This window comes from Aptenodytes forsteri, unplaced genomic scaffold, assembly GCF_000699145.1.
Source record: "Aptenodytes forsteri isolate BGI_AS27 unplaced genomic scaffold, ASM69914v1 Scaffold15, whole genome shotgun sequence".
NCBI lineage: Eukaryota > Metazoa > Chordata > Aves > Sphenisciformes > Spheniscidae > Aptenodytes > Aptenodytes forsteri.
This window is the reverse complement of record NW_008795129.1, coordinates 24,353,318-24,372,750: the sequence shown is the minus strand read 5'-3', so window position 1 is coordinate 24,372,750 and position 19,433 is coordinate 24,353,318. Positions and strand designations below refer to the sequence as shown.

At 39.0% G+C, this 19,433-nt stretch overlaps 1 protein-coding gene across 2 annotated transcripts in view; it reads left to right on the top strand.

The window, feature by feature from the left end:
- ADAM12 (ADAM metallopeptidase domain 12) overlaps window positions 1-19,433 on the top strand; it is a 190,167-nt gene that overhangs the window by 117,331 nt on the left and 53,403 nt on the right. Inside the window, exons 6-10 of one of the 2 annotated variants that reach the window (XM_009277959.1) lie at window positions 6,777-6,960; window positions 11,344-11,409; window positions 12,321-12,392; window positions 14,080-14,249; window positions 15,469-15,553. In XM_009277959.1, coding sequence (XP_009276234.1) covers window positions 6,777-6,960; window positions 11,344-11,409; window positions 12,321-12,392; window positions 14,080-14,249; window positions 15,469-15,553 — 577 coding nt within the window. The remainder of the gene's footprint in view (window positions 1-6,776; window positions 6,961-11,343; window positions 11,410-12,320; window positions 12,393-14,079; window positions 14,250-15,468; window positions 15,554-19,433) is intronic. The other variant, XM_009277960.1, reaches the window with a different exon arrangement.

Sequence of the window (19,433 nt, the reverse complement as noted above, 5' to 3'; positions counted from 1 at the left end):
ACTTTCTGAAGAGCTTTTAGTTCATATAAACATCTTGCATGGTTTGTAATTTATCTGACCATGAAACTACTGGAGGTTTTTGAGCTTAACGTTAGAAAGCATTCAGCTTCTGGGGTTTCATAGCTTCTTCATTCTGGCTGTTCAAGCAGAACAGCTCCTAGATCATGATCACCTCTGTGATCTGAGATGAACATTATGTCCATTCTTTGACAATTGTGTGCACGCTGTCCCCAGGTGCACAGTAATCCCCCAGGCATCACTGCTACTGCTGGGACAAGCGTGATAGCTGATCTGTACCCGGCTGTTTGAGCTTGCCTCTTCTCCATCAAGTCTGTGTCTGACAGCACTTAATTTAAACAAAAAACAAAACTAAAACTAAAAATATTTTTATATATTTTGTAAATTGAAAAAGCATTCCATGAGCCTTAATGTGATGTGCAAGTTTGAATCAAGCCTTCTTTTATTGTTACACCATTTGCTGCACAGTGCTATAGAATGTGCTCACTAAATTGGCACTGATGCCAACGTTTCCTTCCTTCTTTTTTCTCTGCTTTCCTCGGTCTGTCGTGTCACCTTCCCAGTTGAGCTCACGTGACACTTTCTTCGATAACACAATTGCTGTTTCTTGCAACCCAAATGCTGGACATAAAATTGCACTATCGCTTTCGATTCAAGTAACTCCTTTCTTACATTTCAGGCATCAAAGTTGCAGACCAATATGCATTCACTCTGGACAAATCTGTCTTGCACTGAGAAAGGATTAAGTGTGTGCTACAGTAGTCTCTGGGTATGACTACATTTTAGACACAGTGCTATAGAATATATTTTCAGGTTAATGAAAGGCATTGGCTGGAATAAGACGTATTTGACTAATGATGTGTCTGCATGAGAACACCTCTCCACTACTGCAATATGTAAAACCAATAATGCTACTGCTTTAACCTCCCTTTGAGATGTTGCCCTTTGTTGATTTGGGTCAGACTTGTTATTTTAATGGAATCCTGATGTGCAATATAGTAGGATAATGGTATCACTTGGGTCTTGTGCGATGCTTTTCATCAATATATAATTATTGTCTGTGGTTACTAAAATTTACCCCATTTTAAAGGTGGGGAACTGATGCAGAAAGAGGTGAATTGCCTGTCCAAGGCTGCCCAGGGGCAGTGGTGGAGACAGGAGTACTTCTGTTTCTGGAGTCCAGCTCCCATTCTCTGTATTTCCTGGTCCTTTAAAGTTAAGAATGACCAAACAATTTGGAAAATATCTAAAGATCACCTAGCCCATTAGAAAAACAGTCCACAGATCATCTTGTTCATTTATCCCAATAGTATTAATCTGCAACTAATTAAAACAGACTAAAAGTGAAGTTTTCATTCACTACTTCATTTTTCTTCCTCTTTTGTTTGTTTGCCTGCTTACTTGCCTGGGAATTTGTTATACAAAGTCCTGAGAATGTAGAATTGATAAGAAAAATAAATAAAAATGCCCTATCACTTTACGGATCACCTTCTGCTATCATGCATGTTGAAAAACACTGCAGTGAGTAACTGCTGTACCTCCATCACGAGCATCATGAGAACAACACTCCAGGGCCGCAAGGCTCCAATTCTGTTACCTATTCACCTAAAACTCTCACTGAAAGAGGTGGTACAGCTGTGGGATCGGTCCCTTTACTTTTGAAGCTGTAGCATTAATTATAAAATGAAGGTCTTGTAGGTTTTTAGGTGGCACAGGAGTACTGTAGTCTTTCGCTGTGTCTTGGGCAGAGACAGACTTAATGTGAATATGTGGTATGTAAGCCTGACAGCCCTCTATAGTCTAATTAATTTCTTACAAACTGAAAACATCTACATTCCTCTTCTAGTGGTAATAGAGCTTTTTATTATTATTATTGTTTAGAAATGAGTATAACTGAGCTTCATTAAAACCAAATGTTTAATTGCATTCATGGATATCAGATTTATTGATTTACTTAACTTTCCCTGTATAGTACAGCAGAATAATATATAACAGTTTCGTATAATGCTGTCCTAGCCAAGTTTTACTTCAGCATCACAATTTCTCAGACAAGTATGCGTTGATGGTTTATGTTGGCAGGGCCTTTGCTTCTGCTGACAAGTTGGAAAAGAAAAATCCCATTTATATTTTGAGATTTCCTAAAGCCTGTTGATTTATGAAATATGACTGGCCTTGCATTAGGTTTTGTTTTGGTTTTTCTTTTTAAGACAAAAAAATATCACATTTGACTTTATCGACAATTTAAATAGTGGAATTATTCCATCAAATTGCATTTCTCTAATTGAGAGATTCCTGGCGAGTTAAGCAGCAATTAATTATTAATTATTAATTATTGTTAAGCAACAAATTAATTATTTGTTATGTTTCAATTTCTTTTTCTTTGAGATGGAGAGAGTTCTCCCATCATAGGCCATCTCATATATACATTCCCCATGTGTCCGTATGGCATATAATGGCATAGAGTAGGCAAATACCAATGAGTCGTTCATGTTTAGAGCTGATTAGCAGCAATGTGGATGTGGTTTATTTGGTGCTGACCAGCAGACATGAGCAGGATTCAAACCCTGCTGAGAGGTAGCGTAAAATATTAGCTCAGGCTCAAGATCACACTGAAGCTGCTTCCAGTTGGCTTAGAGCCTGTGAACTGATGTCTGGACATGCTGTATGGTATAGATTTTTTTTTTTCCTCCCTCTCTGCTACCAGTGACGAAAAGGACAGCCCAATAGTTTTAGATAGTGCCTTGTCTGTCCTGCCCAGCTCATTTGCAAGATCTTTCTGAATTCCCAGCATCAGTATAGTTTGGGACTGGGGAAAACACAGATGCCATGAATTAGATACCTGGAGACCAAAAAATGTATACTTTATATTGCATTTTTCCCAAATATTTATAAGCTTAGGAATTCTGGTAGTCTTTTGCCTGGTAGAGGTAATGGTAGAAATCCCACAGATTTTGGTAGAAGTTGGCCTTAAAGAATAGCCACTTCTTGAGTATCCAGAGAGTTGCTGAAATCCCTTTGGGGTTCCTTGTATTATTTTTGGTTGGGAATCTGTAGCTTAATATACTATTTGCCACACTGAAAAACATTACATTGTTTAACATTAATGCCTCCTGAGAAATGGAAAAGTTGCACCATCTTGTTCTTTGGGGAACATAGGCTGACTCAGGAGTGTGGGAGAACCATGTTCAAGAGGAAGACGCAGAAATGGTGTAGGAGTAATAGAGGCTTTTTTGAAACACCTGACGAGAGTGGAAGGAAAAAGTAGTTATGGATTTATTTTATTTGCATCAAATTCTTAGTACTGAATGACTGGTAGGTATTGTTCATCTAATCCTGCCACACCAAAAAAAGAAAGAAACCATAGCTTTTGACTAGTTACATTTTTAAGGTGCTGTGCTTGGCACCGATCGATGGGGGGAAAATGCAATTGTAGGAAAAGAAAATTAGTCAAAAACAGAGAGCTGGCCAAGAAAATTCATATTTGATACTCATTATCTTATTACAGATGGTCACAAGCCAAGTGCTGATATCCTGTAGGCAGCACTCAAAGGATAAGTGTGCATTAAATGAAAAGTATATTTTCCTTCATGCAGAAGCTACAGATTTTTTTTTACCATAGGGTTGCTTCGTATGCAAAGGTGGACCTGTTCATAAAGGCTCATGCTGTCCCTTGGGGTGGGAGTCTCAGTGGCAACTTGAATAGGCTGCCCTGGCTCCGGCATGCTCAATAGAAAACAAAATTAATCACTCTGGTATCTGATCATTTGTCCATATCCTCTGCAGCTAAAGAAATTGAGGGGTAAAGAAATGGTTATTTAGTTATTTTAGACAGTAGCTGGGTATACAAGGGGTACATTGGAAACCTGGCATTGACGTGGCATGTTTTGGCTATGAACTCTTGACAAGAAGATGCTGGCTTTAAAAAAAAAAAAAAAAGAGAGCTTTACCCAGTAAAAGGATACTACTAAGTCTCTCCCTTTCTAGTGTGAATAATTAAAGAAAATTCTTTAAGTCTATATTTTTTTAAGTCCGTGTTCTAAGCAGGATAAAGTTAAACATTAGAAAGAAAACCTTTCATGGTTTTATGTTGGTTTTGAGTTGTCAGTAAAGGGAGATGGTCAGGCTGGCCCATTTCAAACAGTGACTAATGGACTTCTGCCTCCATTGCTGGTTCCAGCTGCGTCCAAAATTAAATGATTAATTGCACAAGGGAAAGACAACAAACCATATTTGATTGTGCTGATTACAGAGTTGCTGATTATCGGAGTAAAGGGAATATGTTGTCCTAGTTTCCTAAATTCTTCAAGGAGTAAGACAGATCTGAAAATAATTCAGAACTGTAGGGTGTAAGGTTACTCAAATCATGGGATGACCTGCTCGGAGGTTTCTCATATGTCATGCATGCTATAGTGTATCCTAGCTGTAGCTGCAAGGGTTGCTGTGATAAATCAGTCCTGCTTTTCCAACTGTGATCCATCATACCCAGCATGCCTGTGTGATGGGTAAATAATATATCTTACCTGATTTGCCAAGAGTACTAAGGAAGCTACAAATGAATTATCAGACCCTGATTCTTGGTTCAGATCAGTAAAGCAGGCTCCTGGAAATGCTGTTGCACAGCCTTTTTAATATCATGGGTTTCCAGTCTTTTTTTTTTCTCTTGGACTTCTAGCTGTTCCAGTTAACAGTAAAATGGTCATCTGTTGGCATGGCTGAACTGATGTTAGTGATGTTTTGTAGCAAAACTGTGCAGGCAGCTTGGAATTAAAATTTCAGTTAACTGGTTAGGAGGCCAAAGACTTTGAGTTTCTTCATCATATCCTGCTAAGAATAGAATAGCTAGGGCAGCTTTTTCCTAATAATTTTACTTTTTATTTTTAAATCAGTCTTTATGGTGTCATTAACCTGCTTCTGGGTCCTTCCTCTTTTTCCTTTTTTTCTTTTTTTAGCTTTCTGCAGAAGAATTGTATAGACACCCGTATCGGTCTCACAGTGGCTGTAGCATCTTACCTTTTTTGCAGTACAGACAGAAATAAAAAGAGCAGACACTTCCTATGCACCAAAAAGTCATATTAATAAAATACAGCCAGCTTTGGGCTGAAAACTACTGCTGTTTAATAGCATATATAGACAGTATAGAGCAGTTTAGAGGACGAGTTGAGGAAGAATGCCTTGACCAATTAAAAGTTTCATGGAATTCCAGGTAGGTAGATTGTAATTATTGCTGCTGAACCTTTGCCAGTGCTTAGGGATTAATGCCTTCATAATTTAAAGACAATGAAGAAATTAGTAATGCAGTGCACTATTCAGTGTAGTGTCTAATTGATGAATGCTTACAATATCCCATAAGCAAATTCTTATCCCTAGTTTAGAGAAGAGAAATGGGTTTTAAAGGGTGCCTTTCTCTGGTCACACAGTTACCCAACAAAACCTGATGTCGAGCTTGATGTAGGAATTATCTATGACGCTCCTGTGTGGTTGGCAGTATGTGCTCAGGATGCAAGTTAGACACTTGCAAGTTAGACACAGAATATTAAATTCCTTTCTCTTACAGTAACTTCTACCTGAGCCCTGTCTGTAAACCTACTTCATGCCTTCCTATGCTGTGCCAGTCCTGATGTACAGTAGAGCAGTCTTCTTACTCTGTGGTCCTACAGTTGCAGTTATAATTACTAATTCCAGCAGTATTGTTGATCATCCTACTTTATGCCATACAGTACCAGAAATCCTATTCCAGCATGCACAGACCATGGACACCCATACCACACTACCTGTATTTCTTGTGCTGAGCTGAAAGAGCAGCCTTATGCCAGCAGCTTCCTCAGCAGGAGGAACTGGAAAGATACTCAACCTTTTGTCAACTTTGGTTTACTGCAGCAGCTCAGAATAATTGGACAGGACCAACACAAGAACCCAAGCATGGTTTTTATTTGATGACTTGTCTGGAGTATACAGGGAGAGCGGTGTTTGGTTAGGAGGCGGCACATGAAGCCCAGAATTGGCTATGTGTCCTAGGTTCTTCCACATGTTTCCTGGAGCAAGGTGTTGTATCTCTTCCTAAACCCCTCTTTCCTCTTTTCATACTGTAGCTTAAAGTAGTGCAGATTTTCATTGATGGAAAATCTGAGATCCTCAGAGACCAGGTGGGATTGCTGTAGAAATTATTACTTTGGGTAGTAAAATGAGTTAAGCAGGAATCCACTGCTTAATATATCTGAGCTTCATTTTGCTGCCCCACTGTGCAATATTTAATAATCCATTTTGATACTGCAATGCCTCTTTCATCTGGCAGAATTGATGCTTGCTTCAGCATTTGGTTTAAAAGGTATAATGCACGCTGCAGATCATAATGAATACTTTCACTCTGTACCTTTTCTTACAAAAGCATTTCACCATGCTTCTGTTCATTACTGTTTGCCATGGGTCCTCAGAAGCACACACATTGTGACTCCACTCAGCAATGGCAATGCATCACTGGCAGAATGGAAAACACGTAAAACACAAATACAATTTTGCTCTACAGTACAGCACTTCAAACAAGGAAAATTTTCTTTGAGCCACTGCTTCTTTTAAAGTATAGTGTGCTGCAGTGACAAATACACAGCTTTGATGTTTCCTGCTCCACTCGACCATGGCATTGTAAATCAGTGTTTTGCTTTTTCATACTCTGTCATTAAAATCTGTTGTAACTTTGTTGTAGACAAACATACGTTAGCTCTTGAAAACCATAGATCTTACTCTGTTCTCTTCTGGAGCAGGGGAATTATTGTATTTGAAAACAAAAGCTACATTCTGGAGCCATTAGAAGGTGCTACAAGTGAACACAAGATCTACCGAGCAGAGAGTTTGAAAATAGCCCCGGGATCTTGTGGCCACCAGCTGGACATCTCTGCCATGAGAGCTGATGACAATGACACATCACACCATTCTCAAGCTGGCAGGGTAGGTGGATGATGCACTTTTATTTTCTGGTTTGCTGAGTACATCTCTGGTAGCATTTCCATATTACTGCCTACCATAACTCTTTGTTACAAAGCGTCCCTACTGAGCAAATCATTAAACCATATAGTCAACTTCTGTTGACATCATGTGCTTAAGTGCATGCTTAAAATTAAGCATATACTTACATGATTTGCTAAAGCTTTATTACTTTTCCTTGATACTACATGCATAATTTGCTTTTTACTTTCTTTTTGATAATTAGATGGCACAGAAAAGTTTATGGTTTCATATTATGGTAATGTATTTTGGTTCATGTACGATTATAGCCAGAATTTAAGACCCCATAAGAACACTGAGCAATGTCTGGAAAAATTCTTGCCCACCCAAGATGGAAGAGAACATGATAGCTGTGACACTTTGCTAATATTAGGTTTTGAACCTTTACATTCTAGTAGGAAAGTATCTTATGCAGGCAAAACAAATTCTCACTATATTATTCTACAGATGTATTACTGTAGTTGTTTTTATGTAGGAAGAAATGCAATTAATGTGAAATGCATCTAGCTAATGGAAACTGTAGAAAATTAAATGAGCTAAAAATCGGGAAGAGGAAATACTGTAATAAGTTCATCTGCGTATTGGACGAGGATTGTAGAAAAGACTGGTTTAGGTGTTCAGAAATTATACAATGATACAAATCTGCCCTCAACATTTATTAAATGTCACATATTGGGATTTATACTTGCATGTACTACTAAGCCTTTGCATCAGATTAATTGTTAAGGAAAGCAACCTAAATGGCATCCCTACATATTATTTATGTAGTGGAATTAAGTTATTTTACATTTTAGGAATATTAAATATTACATCCAATGCATTAGCCTTTGCATATACCATTTTATGGGCTAAGTGTATTTCTAAAAATGTGTGTAGGTTGCAAACATTGGGAAAGTACTTTTCACAACTTCATTAAGGTTTCCCCAAAATCTTCGTGACTTTTGACTTAATTTCACTGAAGTAATCAATGTAACACTAGAAAACTGAAATAAAATGTGTGCATACAACTAGCTGATACAATCAAAGCAATTTTACTATTACCCTCACGGTTCTCACATTTTGTGGATGGCTTCAACTATGTGCCAGAATTCACCTTAAATATCTTTAAAATATTTTTGCTGTGGTTCAGTAGAGATAATTATAAAACTGTCAACAGTCACATCATATGGATAGGTACAATAGGCATAATGAATATGTTGGATACACTTCTAATGTATGAATTTTGAAAGTTGTCAAATGTAATGTGTACAGTGAGTTTTCACATTTCAGTGTTGTCATCCGCTAAGTAGACTGTCAGGATATACTGAATAAAGATGACCTGCAAAGTATGGAGGCATAAGGCTGCTCCAAATTACACTGGGTGACAAAAGCAAGCAGAAATCTAGTCTCAGGTTCAGGGCATGATTAAAATTTTTGGTTTCTTGACAGGTTTGGGGGGAGCTTTTTGTTTGTTTTTTTCCCCTGACCCTTCACTCAACTGCCTACACTAAATTCTTATTGAGCAGAGCTGAACTGTGAGATCAATGTATCACAAAGTTAGACTAGCCTTTGAGTTAAATTTAAATACAGATGAATGATGGGACAAACAGTAGACTCAGCTTCCCAGATCCAAACATGAGATTTACTAGAGCAAGTCAGGTAATGTAGCGGATGTGTGCAGACACGTTTTGCCCCATTGCAGCTGGGTCTCTAGAAATACTGGGTCATTTCATAACTCAGTGGACCCTCAAATTGCAGCAGGGAGTGTATTTTCCAGTTGAGCTCCATTGAGATAGGATCCTACAGAAAGCAAGCCTGATGTGCAAGACAGCCCCTACAGTATGGCTTTTTCTCTGTAGCCACACAAAAAAGCCATTTTGGTGGTGCTGGTGGATTACAGGTCAGGGGCAAGTGGATCACAGAGAAAGAGGCTGCAACATTGCAGTGTGAATCCAAGCCATGCCAATTCCCAGGCAGGGGAGCATGAGGAAGGGCCACAGCAGCATGGGACAGCAGTTTTGTGATAGGATCAGGTGTGGTAGAAGCAGGGGAGAAAGACAACAGTCAGTGGAACAAAGCATATTGTCTCCCATCGTGTGTATTTATCATGGCTGTATTATTGACTCTTCATTTTAATTCTGAAGGATTAACTCAGGCAATGGATTGTGCGTTGATGCAGTTGGCTGCAGAAAGCAAGCTGAAAGAAGTCATAATTAGGTATATTTTATAAATAAATATTGTATCCAAGGAATGCACATAGCCTTTGGGCAAATCACAGGAATGGATTCGTTATGCAAGTCAGTCACCAGAGGTTTACATGATTATACCCTGCTAGCCAATTTCTCTCAGGCTAACTCTCTCCAGTCCAAACAGTTTTACTCTTGGTAAAAAGTAAATGGTTTAAACTGACTGATGTAACAGATCTCTTCTTATATCTTTGTACCTGGATTTTCATGTCTCATCTTTTACTCTTCATTTGGAAGAAGAGTAAAGGCACCTTGGGGGTACATCTCTGATCAGGACCACATAGTAAATTTCAGATTTATGTTAGACTTTTAGTGTCTGAGATATCAGTTCCATCACAAACAACACCCACGTGGTCATTTGCCCTATGTGGCATCTCACTCACATCTGATATATTTTGCAGGGAGGTAAATCGAGCTCTGCCAGAGCACTGTAGGTTCTGCTGAAGTCTACTGAGACATGGCAGGCCCTTTGTATTGCATCCACTGCTGTTCCAGGAGCAGCAGGAGGGAACATGCTGAGTACTTGGTGTCCTGGTTTCCAGCCAACATATCACCAGGCACTGCTGATGACCTGTGTGGCAGACAAGGCACGGGCATGTGCACCAAGTCTATGCACACACCATGACCCCGTGGTGGTGACAGTTGCCTCCAGTAGAACACATGAAGGTGACAGAGAACCCCAATACCAGGAGAGGTTGTAGGAATATCTACCTCAGCTCACTTGCCAGACCCCCTAATAAGTGTAATCCTGTGAAGTGTTTTTATCATTGATGTTTAGTTCATTAATGATAGCTTTTACTGCTTTCTCAGTTTATAAATACTGTCCGAATGGAACTTAACTATTTTCCAGTTACTGTAGTTTGAAGCCTGTGTAACACTATTAAATATGAGTTTGAAAGTCAGAGTTGCTAAAGGTTACATCTGTCACTTTCCTCTAAACACAACGCTTCTTGCAAAACATTCAAAATCATTAATCTGCAGATAACAAAGAGGAGCACTTTGGTAATGTGAAGAAAACTTTGTGAAATTTGGCTGGAAGGTGATGTCCAGCACTGACTTAGCTTAGGGGAACACACAGTTTGCCTTGGAACAGTTTGCTTTGGAAAGCTTTAGTCATGTTTTAGGTTATAGAGCATTGGTTTAGTTCAAGACATCATGGTCATTAGTAGGTCATACATCTGCTTAAGCTCCTTAAGTTCTGGCATGAAGATCAGATATGCTGCTGAGACCTCTTTTCCCTAATTGTCTTATTCCAGAAAAAAGGGAGGAATGATAGAATAGGTGCTCAGCTGCTGTAAATCACAGAACTTCTACAGGCATTAATAGGTCACTTGAGTTTAGGGTAGCAGAGGAGCTGTGCTGTGATTAGTACTGTTACAAAATCATTTAATTTTCTTCAGTGATCTTTTTGCAACTAAGGATTATTATTCTTTTAGACCTGCATTTAGAACTGCAAGTAGTGTGACCAGCTGTTTTATATGAATATACAGATACAAAACTAAGTGTATGCCTTCCGTTTTTAGAGTATTAGTTTGCTTCCCCAGACACTTACAGTTCATTCCGTTTTTTCTCTGTGGTTTTTGTTCTTGGGTTTTTCTTCCTACATAATTTATCAGTTGACCACTTGATCTCTTCTCTGCTTCACTCAATATCCCTTTATCTCATTTTTCTTAGTAGCCAGTTCGTCTATTGTGTGAAATGTTTGCTAAAAGTCATCTCATCATTTCTTTAAACGTGACTTGGAAATAGCAAAGGTCTTTCTGCTAGAGATTATATTCTCCTGCGAGGAAAGGTAACTCAAACATTTCAACTGCAAAAAGCTGAAAGGTTGAGAGAGACTTTGCACCACTTTCCTGCTTGCTGTGATCAAACCCTGGGGTTTTCTTTTTTAAGTATCATGTAGACTGTTTCTGTTGTAGTAGATAAAAGGAAAACTTCCATGAGGAGAAGGAATACAATAAAAATTTGTATGTAGTGAAATCTTTGGAAGTCTGAGATGCTGTGCATCTCCTCTTGCAAGCACTTTGTTGGACTGAGGCAGAGCTGATTCCAAGGGTCACTTATTGCAAAAAGAAAATACTATTTTCATCTTTTTTGGCAGTACAAGAGGGAGACTCTGAAGACAACGAAGTATGTGGAGCTTGTTATTGTAGCAGATAATCGTGAGGTAAGAAACTTAAAACTAAAAAGTTATGGGAAGTATGGGTAGGAAACGGGTAGCTCAGTTCAGTTACCATGGTGTTGCAAGTAATGTGCTTCAGACAGTAATGTGATGGTTTTCAAAAGTAAAGCCTCTTCCCTAATTAGGGCTAAGCAATGGAAGGCACTATTAAGATAGGACTACACTGATAGTCAATTGTAAAATTTCTTGCAATACTTCATAAGGAATTTGACTCTCAAATAACTGGGATATCTGGCAGTAATTGAAGAAGAGGCAAATACAAATTCACTGCCCAGGATCTCCTTGAGCTAGTTAAACCTTCATTGCTGTTGACTCTGCCCTCGGTGGGACCATCACTGTTTGGACGACACAGTAGGATCCTGCACTTGCTTTTGAAGCAGTACTTTACCATCACATTGCATAAAGCACGACTGCCTTCCTGACGGTTTGCAATGAGAGCTTCAAAGCAAGTAACCAGGACTGGCTGTAGAAATGTTCCAGTGAGTTGAATGGCAGCCAAAGATCTAAATCTTGGTTTGAACTATTTTGCTACTTACATTTTTTTTTTGTTTCCTTGAACACTGCTAGTTAGGGAATTACAATCACTCTGCTGCAAGAGCCGAAAGAGCTAACAGAAGAGCCTTTTCTTTTTCACAAAACATCAGTCCCTGAAAGATCCCTATGCAAGACTTAGGGATTTTAAAACCTTTTCGTGAGAACCAAAATCCTATCCTATAGCCTGTGCTTATTCTGAGGCAGACCATGGTCCCATGAAGCCAACAGCAGTCTGCCGATGGCCTTTGGTTGCACTGTGTAATTCCCAAAGATCACTGACAATGCTGGCAGAGTAAGGTGGCTCTTGGGGGGAAACTCTATGATATTTGTGCTGCTAGTACATTGACCCTTTACATTCCAAGTTTCAGAGACAAGGCAAGGATGTGGAAAAAATTAAGCAAAGGCTGATAGAAATTGCGAACTATGTTGATAAGGTAAGAACATGAGCATTTCACTTTTTCCAAACTTACTACACTTTCTGAAGGATGTTGATGTGAAATCTTAAGTTTCTTCTACTAGTAAATTAAGAAAGCCAGCAGCTTTCACAACCTTTGCCACATCTCCTTATCCATCCACCTTTTCAAGGAGCTAACCCTGCTGTTTCCCTAATTCTCCAGTATTTCAGAGCAATGCTTCTCTCCCACCAGCAGAACCAAAAAGCAAACAAACCTTTCGTATGCCCTTCAACATAGTAAGCTGTGAGCTCTGCTGTGCTATATATCGGATGCATATATCTGTGGAAGCACTATTCCTAAGGAGATGTACAATTTATCCCTAGGATTTTATTAACCTGGGAAGAGAATGGGGATATGGAACAGCCCATAGAAAAAGGATTATTTTGAGGAGGAATTTGGAGAACAAAGTCCTTTGCAGCAGCAAGGGATGTTCCAATTGCAAGGCCAACAAAGGGCCTGTGAAGACACGGTCAATAAGATATATAGCCCAAGGAAGATGGCAGAATTAAAAATATGCAGTGCCTAAGGAAGCAGAAGTTGATGGCCAAGTGAGAGCAGTATATTTGGATTTTTTTGTATTTGAAGTAATTTCTTGACAATAACAATAAACGCTAAGAGTCCTCTACAGTGTTTTTTGAACAAATTAAAGGGTTTTTTTGTTGTGCTGTATGACCAGAAAAAATTAGGAGTCCAGTAGTGAAATTATAACTGAGGGAGTCTTAATTTAGCTGAGAACTTATCAAGTGATACTTCAAGGGTAATAACTCAAGGAGAAGCATTCTTGATTAAAACCAAGCTGCTGAAGACACCTCCACCTCTTCCATAATTGTCTTGCTGACTTATTACTGGAGGACAGGTGTTTATATGTTACCTGCTCAAAATTGATTTTTCACGTTATAATATATTTATGTTTCATGCTTAATTTATGCTCAGCAAATGCCAATGTTATCCAAATGGCTGTAATGCATATAAACAAGACAAAGATCTAGTATATGTTTTTCTCAGAGTGTCAGCCAAATCTGGACTTGATCGATTCTTGAATCCTTCACATTAGTCTCACATTAGAATTGTTATTTCTGCTCCATTGCTAATGCTGCTCCGGCTCCCCTCTTGTAGCAACTGTGCCATTTACCAGTGGGATAATAGTGTATGTAGTCCACAGTGCTAAAATAATTTGTTTTTATCTGCTGTGAGCAAGACTCGATGACTCTAGCTAAACTTTCAGTTACTATTTTGAACCACAACCATAGTACAGCACAGCTGCCTCTACCTCTTGAATTGCATTGGTGCTAGTGATAGAGGGCAGCCATGGAGTCATCTGCCATTACAAGTTTGTTCAGAAGTGAAGGACATGTGGAGGTAGTTGCAGCGTTTCATCTTGAAGGAAGATACCAAACTTGGGTGGGACATAGAGAAGTAGCATATCTCTGGATGTCTTTGAATGCCTTATGGGTATTTAGTCAGGTCAGAACTGTTTTCTGTAAGTCATGGAAATATTTTGTCTGAGTCAGTCCTGCCAGGTGTTCACTTTTGCCCTGGAGAAGAGGTCATTTAAGCCTCTGCAAGAAAGATTCATATGCACATTATGCTTCTGTAGAAATATTCTAATCCAATGTGTTCTAAAGTGGGTTTTAGAGACATGTTTCTACTTTTCTTTTCTCATTAGTTCTATAGGCCACTAAATATTCGAGTAGCCCTGGTCGGAGTGGAAGTATGGAATGACATGGATAAGTGCTCTATTTCTCAAGACCCTTTCACCAGCCTCCATGAGTTTCTGGACTGGAGAAAGCTAAAACTGCTACCTCGTAAACCCCATGACAATGCACAGCTGATAAGGTAGACTTGACACTATATTTAATATCGGTTGGGATTTCAGTGATTTGAGAATAACTCTACTGAATTCTTCCCCAATTGCCAAGCTGTTGGGAGGTACATCTGTGCTCCTGAGGGTTTGTCTTTCCCCTCTGCAAACATCAAACATAAAAGCCTTTTGCAGAGCCCTTCAGCAGATGCTTCAGCTTAATTTCCTTCCACAGTTCTGCAATAGCTCTGTTACTTGTAGGCCTTTCCTGAATGCAACTCATGTAGATGTGTAATAAGCTGATAAATACTTAGGGTATGAATTTAAAAGCGGTTTAAGCTGGTCTCAGTCTAAATTGTCACTGAAAAAGGTAGTCCTGCCCTCACCCCAAAAGTAGAGCTAAGGGGCCACTATGTGAAGCCTGTTTGTTAGTAGAAAGACCTTGGTAAACTTTAAAATGCAGTCTAAATTGGGCAATTCGTTTGCATTTGTGACTTAAAAATTAAATCATACACATCTTTTACCCTGCTGCTGTTTCCTGGATTAAAGTAATTGAGTAAACATGCTCAAAGTAAAAGCACTTTTAAAAAAAAAAAGTGAATAAGAGAAACACCTCTTTCTTGAACCAGATATCAATTTGATTAATGAACCATTCTTTATACTATACAGATAAACATACCTGACATCTTATTAATTAAAAGGAGCTCTTTACTCATTATGTAGATATTCTTACATTATCTGTGTAAGAATAGAGTGAGCCCTTCCAAACTGTCCCTCATGAGATATTTGATTACTCTCTATGTATAATATATGTATGTATACTATGTAATACTTTGTTTGGAATGATTACATTCTAGGCTGTGTATTACAACAAGTAGCATATAAACTTCCCACTGCATTAAAATACCGTTCTTTGAGCTAGAGACATTATTTTTTTGTTTGTATTTCTATTCCCAACTTCAGTCAGGGAAAAAGGAAAGGAAAGAAGGGTCCTGTTACAGTAGTAAACCCAAAAGACAGTGATCAAATGGATCTTTCTCGTAGCAGAGATGCTGTCATTGTCAGTTCGGCAAGTCAACATGACTAATCTGTGCTTTTCATTGTTTTAAACCTGCAAATGTCTGGAGCTGACACATTTGAAATGGGATCTTTGTTTGAGATGGGCAGAAATACAGGACTGAAAATAATAGGGCGGTGTCTTGGCACTGCATGGTGATTCTGTGATTCTTCTTCTCCTTTCCCACCCTCCTGCAGCGGGGTGTACTTCCAAGGGACTACCATTGGCATGGCACCCATAATGAGCATGTGCACTGCAGAGCAGTCTGGAGGGGTCGTCATGGTAAGTGGTAAAAGCACGAGACAAAACTGGCCCAACTGGTGCAACACAATCTCAAGTATTGTAGTACTGTATTCTGTACTAGAACATCAGCCCCATTTTTCCCATTTTCAGTTTCAATATTATCTATATCTACATGCATATTGCTTGTAAATGATAGTTTCCATAGTGAAAAACATCAAAATACTGCGTTAAAATATAGCATGATGTCTTTGCAAGAATCCTCTACTCCTAATTATCATTAAATCAGGTGCTGAGGTGCTGTGAGGGATGAGAACCAGAAGATGTATTTGTTATGCACTTGGGTATACTAGCGTTACAGGCAACAGCAGTCTATCCTGAATCTTTTAGTATATTGATTTTATTCTGTATTTACAGAGTTTCCTGTATAAGGCCTTATTTTCCGTCTTTGCAGCACAGTGGTTTTATTACATTGCCAGACAACAAGAAAAAACAACAGAAGCATTTATTCTACCTGAGCCTCTCTCAGAGATATATTACTGGTAATGCTGTTGTTAGATGCTAGACATGATGAACATACAAGTAAACATCTTAGCCAATTTCTGGAAGTTGTTCTGGAATATTTTCTTTCAGAATTTTTTTTTTTTTTTAATTTTTAACTGTTTTGTGCAAAAGCCGGGGAAAGAAGTTTTGCGTTAACTAAACTTTGCAATAGAAGTACTTTAAATAAAATTAGATGTGGACTCCCAGAGCTTGCAGGCCACTAGCAGGCTCAGCTGGTGACCTCAGAGCTTAACTCCAGAGCAGAAAGCCAGGGAGCCCTAAAACCTCTCAGATGTTCTCTGAGTTCAGCCTGCACATGCTGAAAACCTTTGTGTTTCCTACAGCTTTGTCTAGATTTCCAGCACCTTAGGTGATGTGGTGGTTCTCTCCAGTTCTGCTGGACACCTCAGCTGCAGATCCCTACATAAATGAGGTGGGAGCTCAGGAATGCACAATGTTCAGAGTTTGCATGATCTCAAAGCTCCCAGTCCTTCAAAGCTTCATGGAGCTAACCTGGAGCCTGGGACACTGAGGCTTTTGCTTCAGGACAATCCATGTAGGGGGTAATCCCAGAGATACAGCCCCTTGAAGCCCCTGCATTTCCTTCCTTCTTAACTAGCGTGCAAGATGAGGTTGGTCCACAATGCAGGACTCCTTTGTGGTCTCTTGGACAAGTAGGCAAGAAGCCAAGCTGGGGTGATGTGTGCATTCGTGGAAGATGATGTATAGATGGTTCAGACTGGGAGGATTTACGAGGTGAGCAGGGAAGCTGAGGTATAGGAAAGAGTGGGAAAGAACAACCAAATCACATAATTTGGAGAAATTCATGTCAAAATTGTAGAAGAGACAAAGGCTTCAGTCTCTTGGTAGCTTTAGACGCTTTAGAACCTGAGTCTCTAATTGGTGTTTGTTACAGCTTTTCACTGGGTACCTGGGGGATAGGTACAAAAGGAAAAGGAGGAAAAGAGGAAAAAAAGCTGTAGGAGCCTCCCAGTGCACTTCCAAATCTTGGCAAAAGTATACATGAGGCAGACAGCCCCATGGTATCCATTTCACCCTCAAGCCAGCAGTCACTGCTTTGGCTTTATCTGCAGTCAGAGATGCCCTTAATGATGACTTTTTTGTCCTTTTAATTTTTAGCATAAGCTTTAAAAAACGCTACAGTGTGTTTTACTGGAAAGTCAGTCCTCTTTGCTCTGGAAACTGTCATTTTAAACAGAAAAAACAAAAAATATTTCATTCCAATAACAAGAAAACAAGAATCAGCATTTCTTTAAAATGCTCTCAGGACTCTGACAGAGAAGAGACTGATTTATATGTCCAGGAGAAACCCTGTGGGCCAGGCTGCAGCTTCAGTTGTGCAGGGGAGTGTGATGTTTCCCGGAGACTCCCACCTTCAGTGACCTGAAACTTTTGAGGTGCAAATTAACCCGAGGCCTGCACAGCATAACTAGAAATGTTTTCCAGTTCTTTAAGCAAATCCTCAAAAACGAGCCAAATCCAAAACAAGTAAACACTCACCCCCAAAACCCAAATGGGCAGCTGTCCAACCTTCCCCCCCAGCTAACAAAGGCTAATTCAGGTGTATACAAAAAAAGTTTTTATATATACCAGTACCTACAGAAGAAAGCTCTAGATTTGGAAGATATGCAAGTGGAAGAATGAATAACTGTTAACCTGGGAGGCTATAGTGCTCAAATGTTCCAACATGGGGCAACTGAACATTTGGCCATCCTTATAATTCAGCCAACCTCTTACCCATCCCACCCCGAGCACTCAATACCAAAAAGCTCCCACACTCTCAAAACTGATCTGAAAGAAGAGGCAATAGAGAGATTGCATGAGAAATAACATTTGAATACAAAAACTGGAGTCATCCTTGTATGATCTGATTTTCCTGACTGTTTTTGCAGTTAGCAATAACAAGAAAACAAGCTCTACTATATGATCTAAATTCCTCTGCCATGCCGCTCTGAGAGCCTGCCCCTCTCTACTTTTATACAGGGCTGAATACTCTCAGTGGTAGGTGACACCCTGTCTCCCACAAATTTTAAGAGAAACTCAAAGTAGAGAAAGCAGGCATCTGAGTATGAGAAGCTTTTGGTGTATCAAGAGCATTATAATTTTATTTTACTGTGGTGGTTCTGATGTGATGTAGAAAGACCAAACAAAAGTTGACATTAAAGCAAGTCTTTGACACATAATTCAGTCTTCATTCTATTTCAGAATATTGCCCACTAAATTCATGGATTTAAAAGTAAAATATTGCTGTGTTGCTGTAATGTAATGTAGCGTTCTCATGTCCGATTTCTATCGGCTTTATTGGGAAGTTAGGCTAAAGGACAAGTGTGGAACTGAGGCATTTACATTTCAGTGAATTGCTTAAATGAAATAAAAGTGTGTTTTAGGAAACTTATTCCTACAACTGAGTGAAACTGCATGAAAAGTACCAGGATTTGGGCATTTGCCTGTTCTAGCTGTAGGGGACAGTATTTTATTATTACGTTTTGATCTGAATCTCAGTGGAATAAAGCAGAGTTCAGCTGAAAGCAGCTGGATGTTTTGTGCAACAGCTTATAATATCTTAACAGTAGACGGTTGCTTATTCAGTGGTTGTGAAACTGTTTGTACTGCTCAAGTTAACTTTAAAAGACCCTGATGGAATAAATCAAAGTCACATTGCTATTCATTTCTTTAGTCCTTGTGATACTTAAATGGTCTCAGTATCAAATGGGACATGTCACTGTTTGCTTTGATAATCTTCATTTATGCTGTCTTCAAATAACCTCTTCTGCTGAGACGTCGCATTCCTTGTTTTAAAAACCCTCTCTAGAAACTGATAAAATTGCATTCCAAGTGGATCTGAACAAGTAATGAGAACCGCATGGGCTGTAATAATTGTTTGGCTATTCAAGACCCAAATTACATTTCAGATCATTTATTGCTCTAGTTTTGGAGTGGACTGTGTGAATTCTTGTTTTTATTTTTAATTGCCAGCTTTAGAGGTGTTCAAATAAATGTAATCTCTGTTCAGTAAGAGACACTGGCAAAATGAAGAAAAACTGAGCTCAGTTTGTTGTCTGTCTAGGTAGCTCAAAGCTTAGAGGAGTTTCTGTCTTGACCACATAGCCCTAATTTCAAGGCATCGCTCCAGTGTGCTGCTGGTAAATTATATGGAATTATTTCATTGTTTTCTTAATTTTCAGTCCTGGATTGTTTTCCAGTTGAGTGAGAGGTTGTGCTCTTTTTATGACATCAGGTTCAATTACATTGAATTCTCTAAATATTTCATAAGTTACTATGAGTACAAAGATAAATCAATCTGTATGTGACTAGTATCTAGATAAGACATCTCCACATGTAGGCATGATGCAGGAGT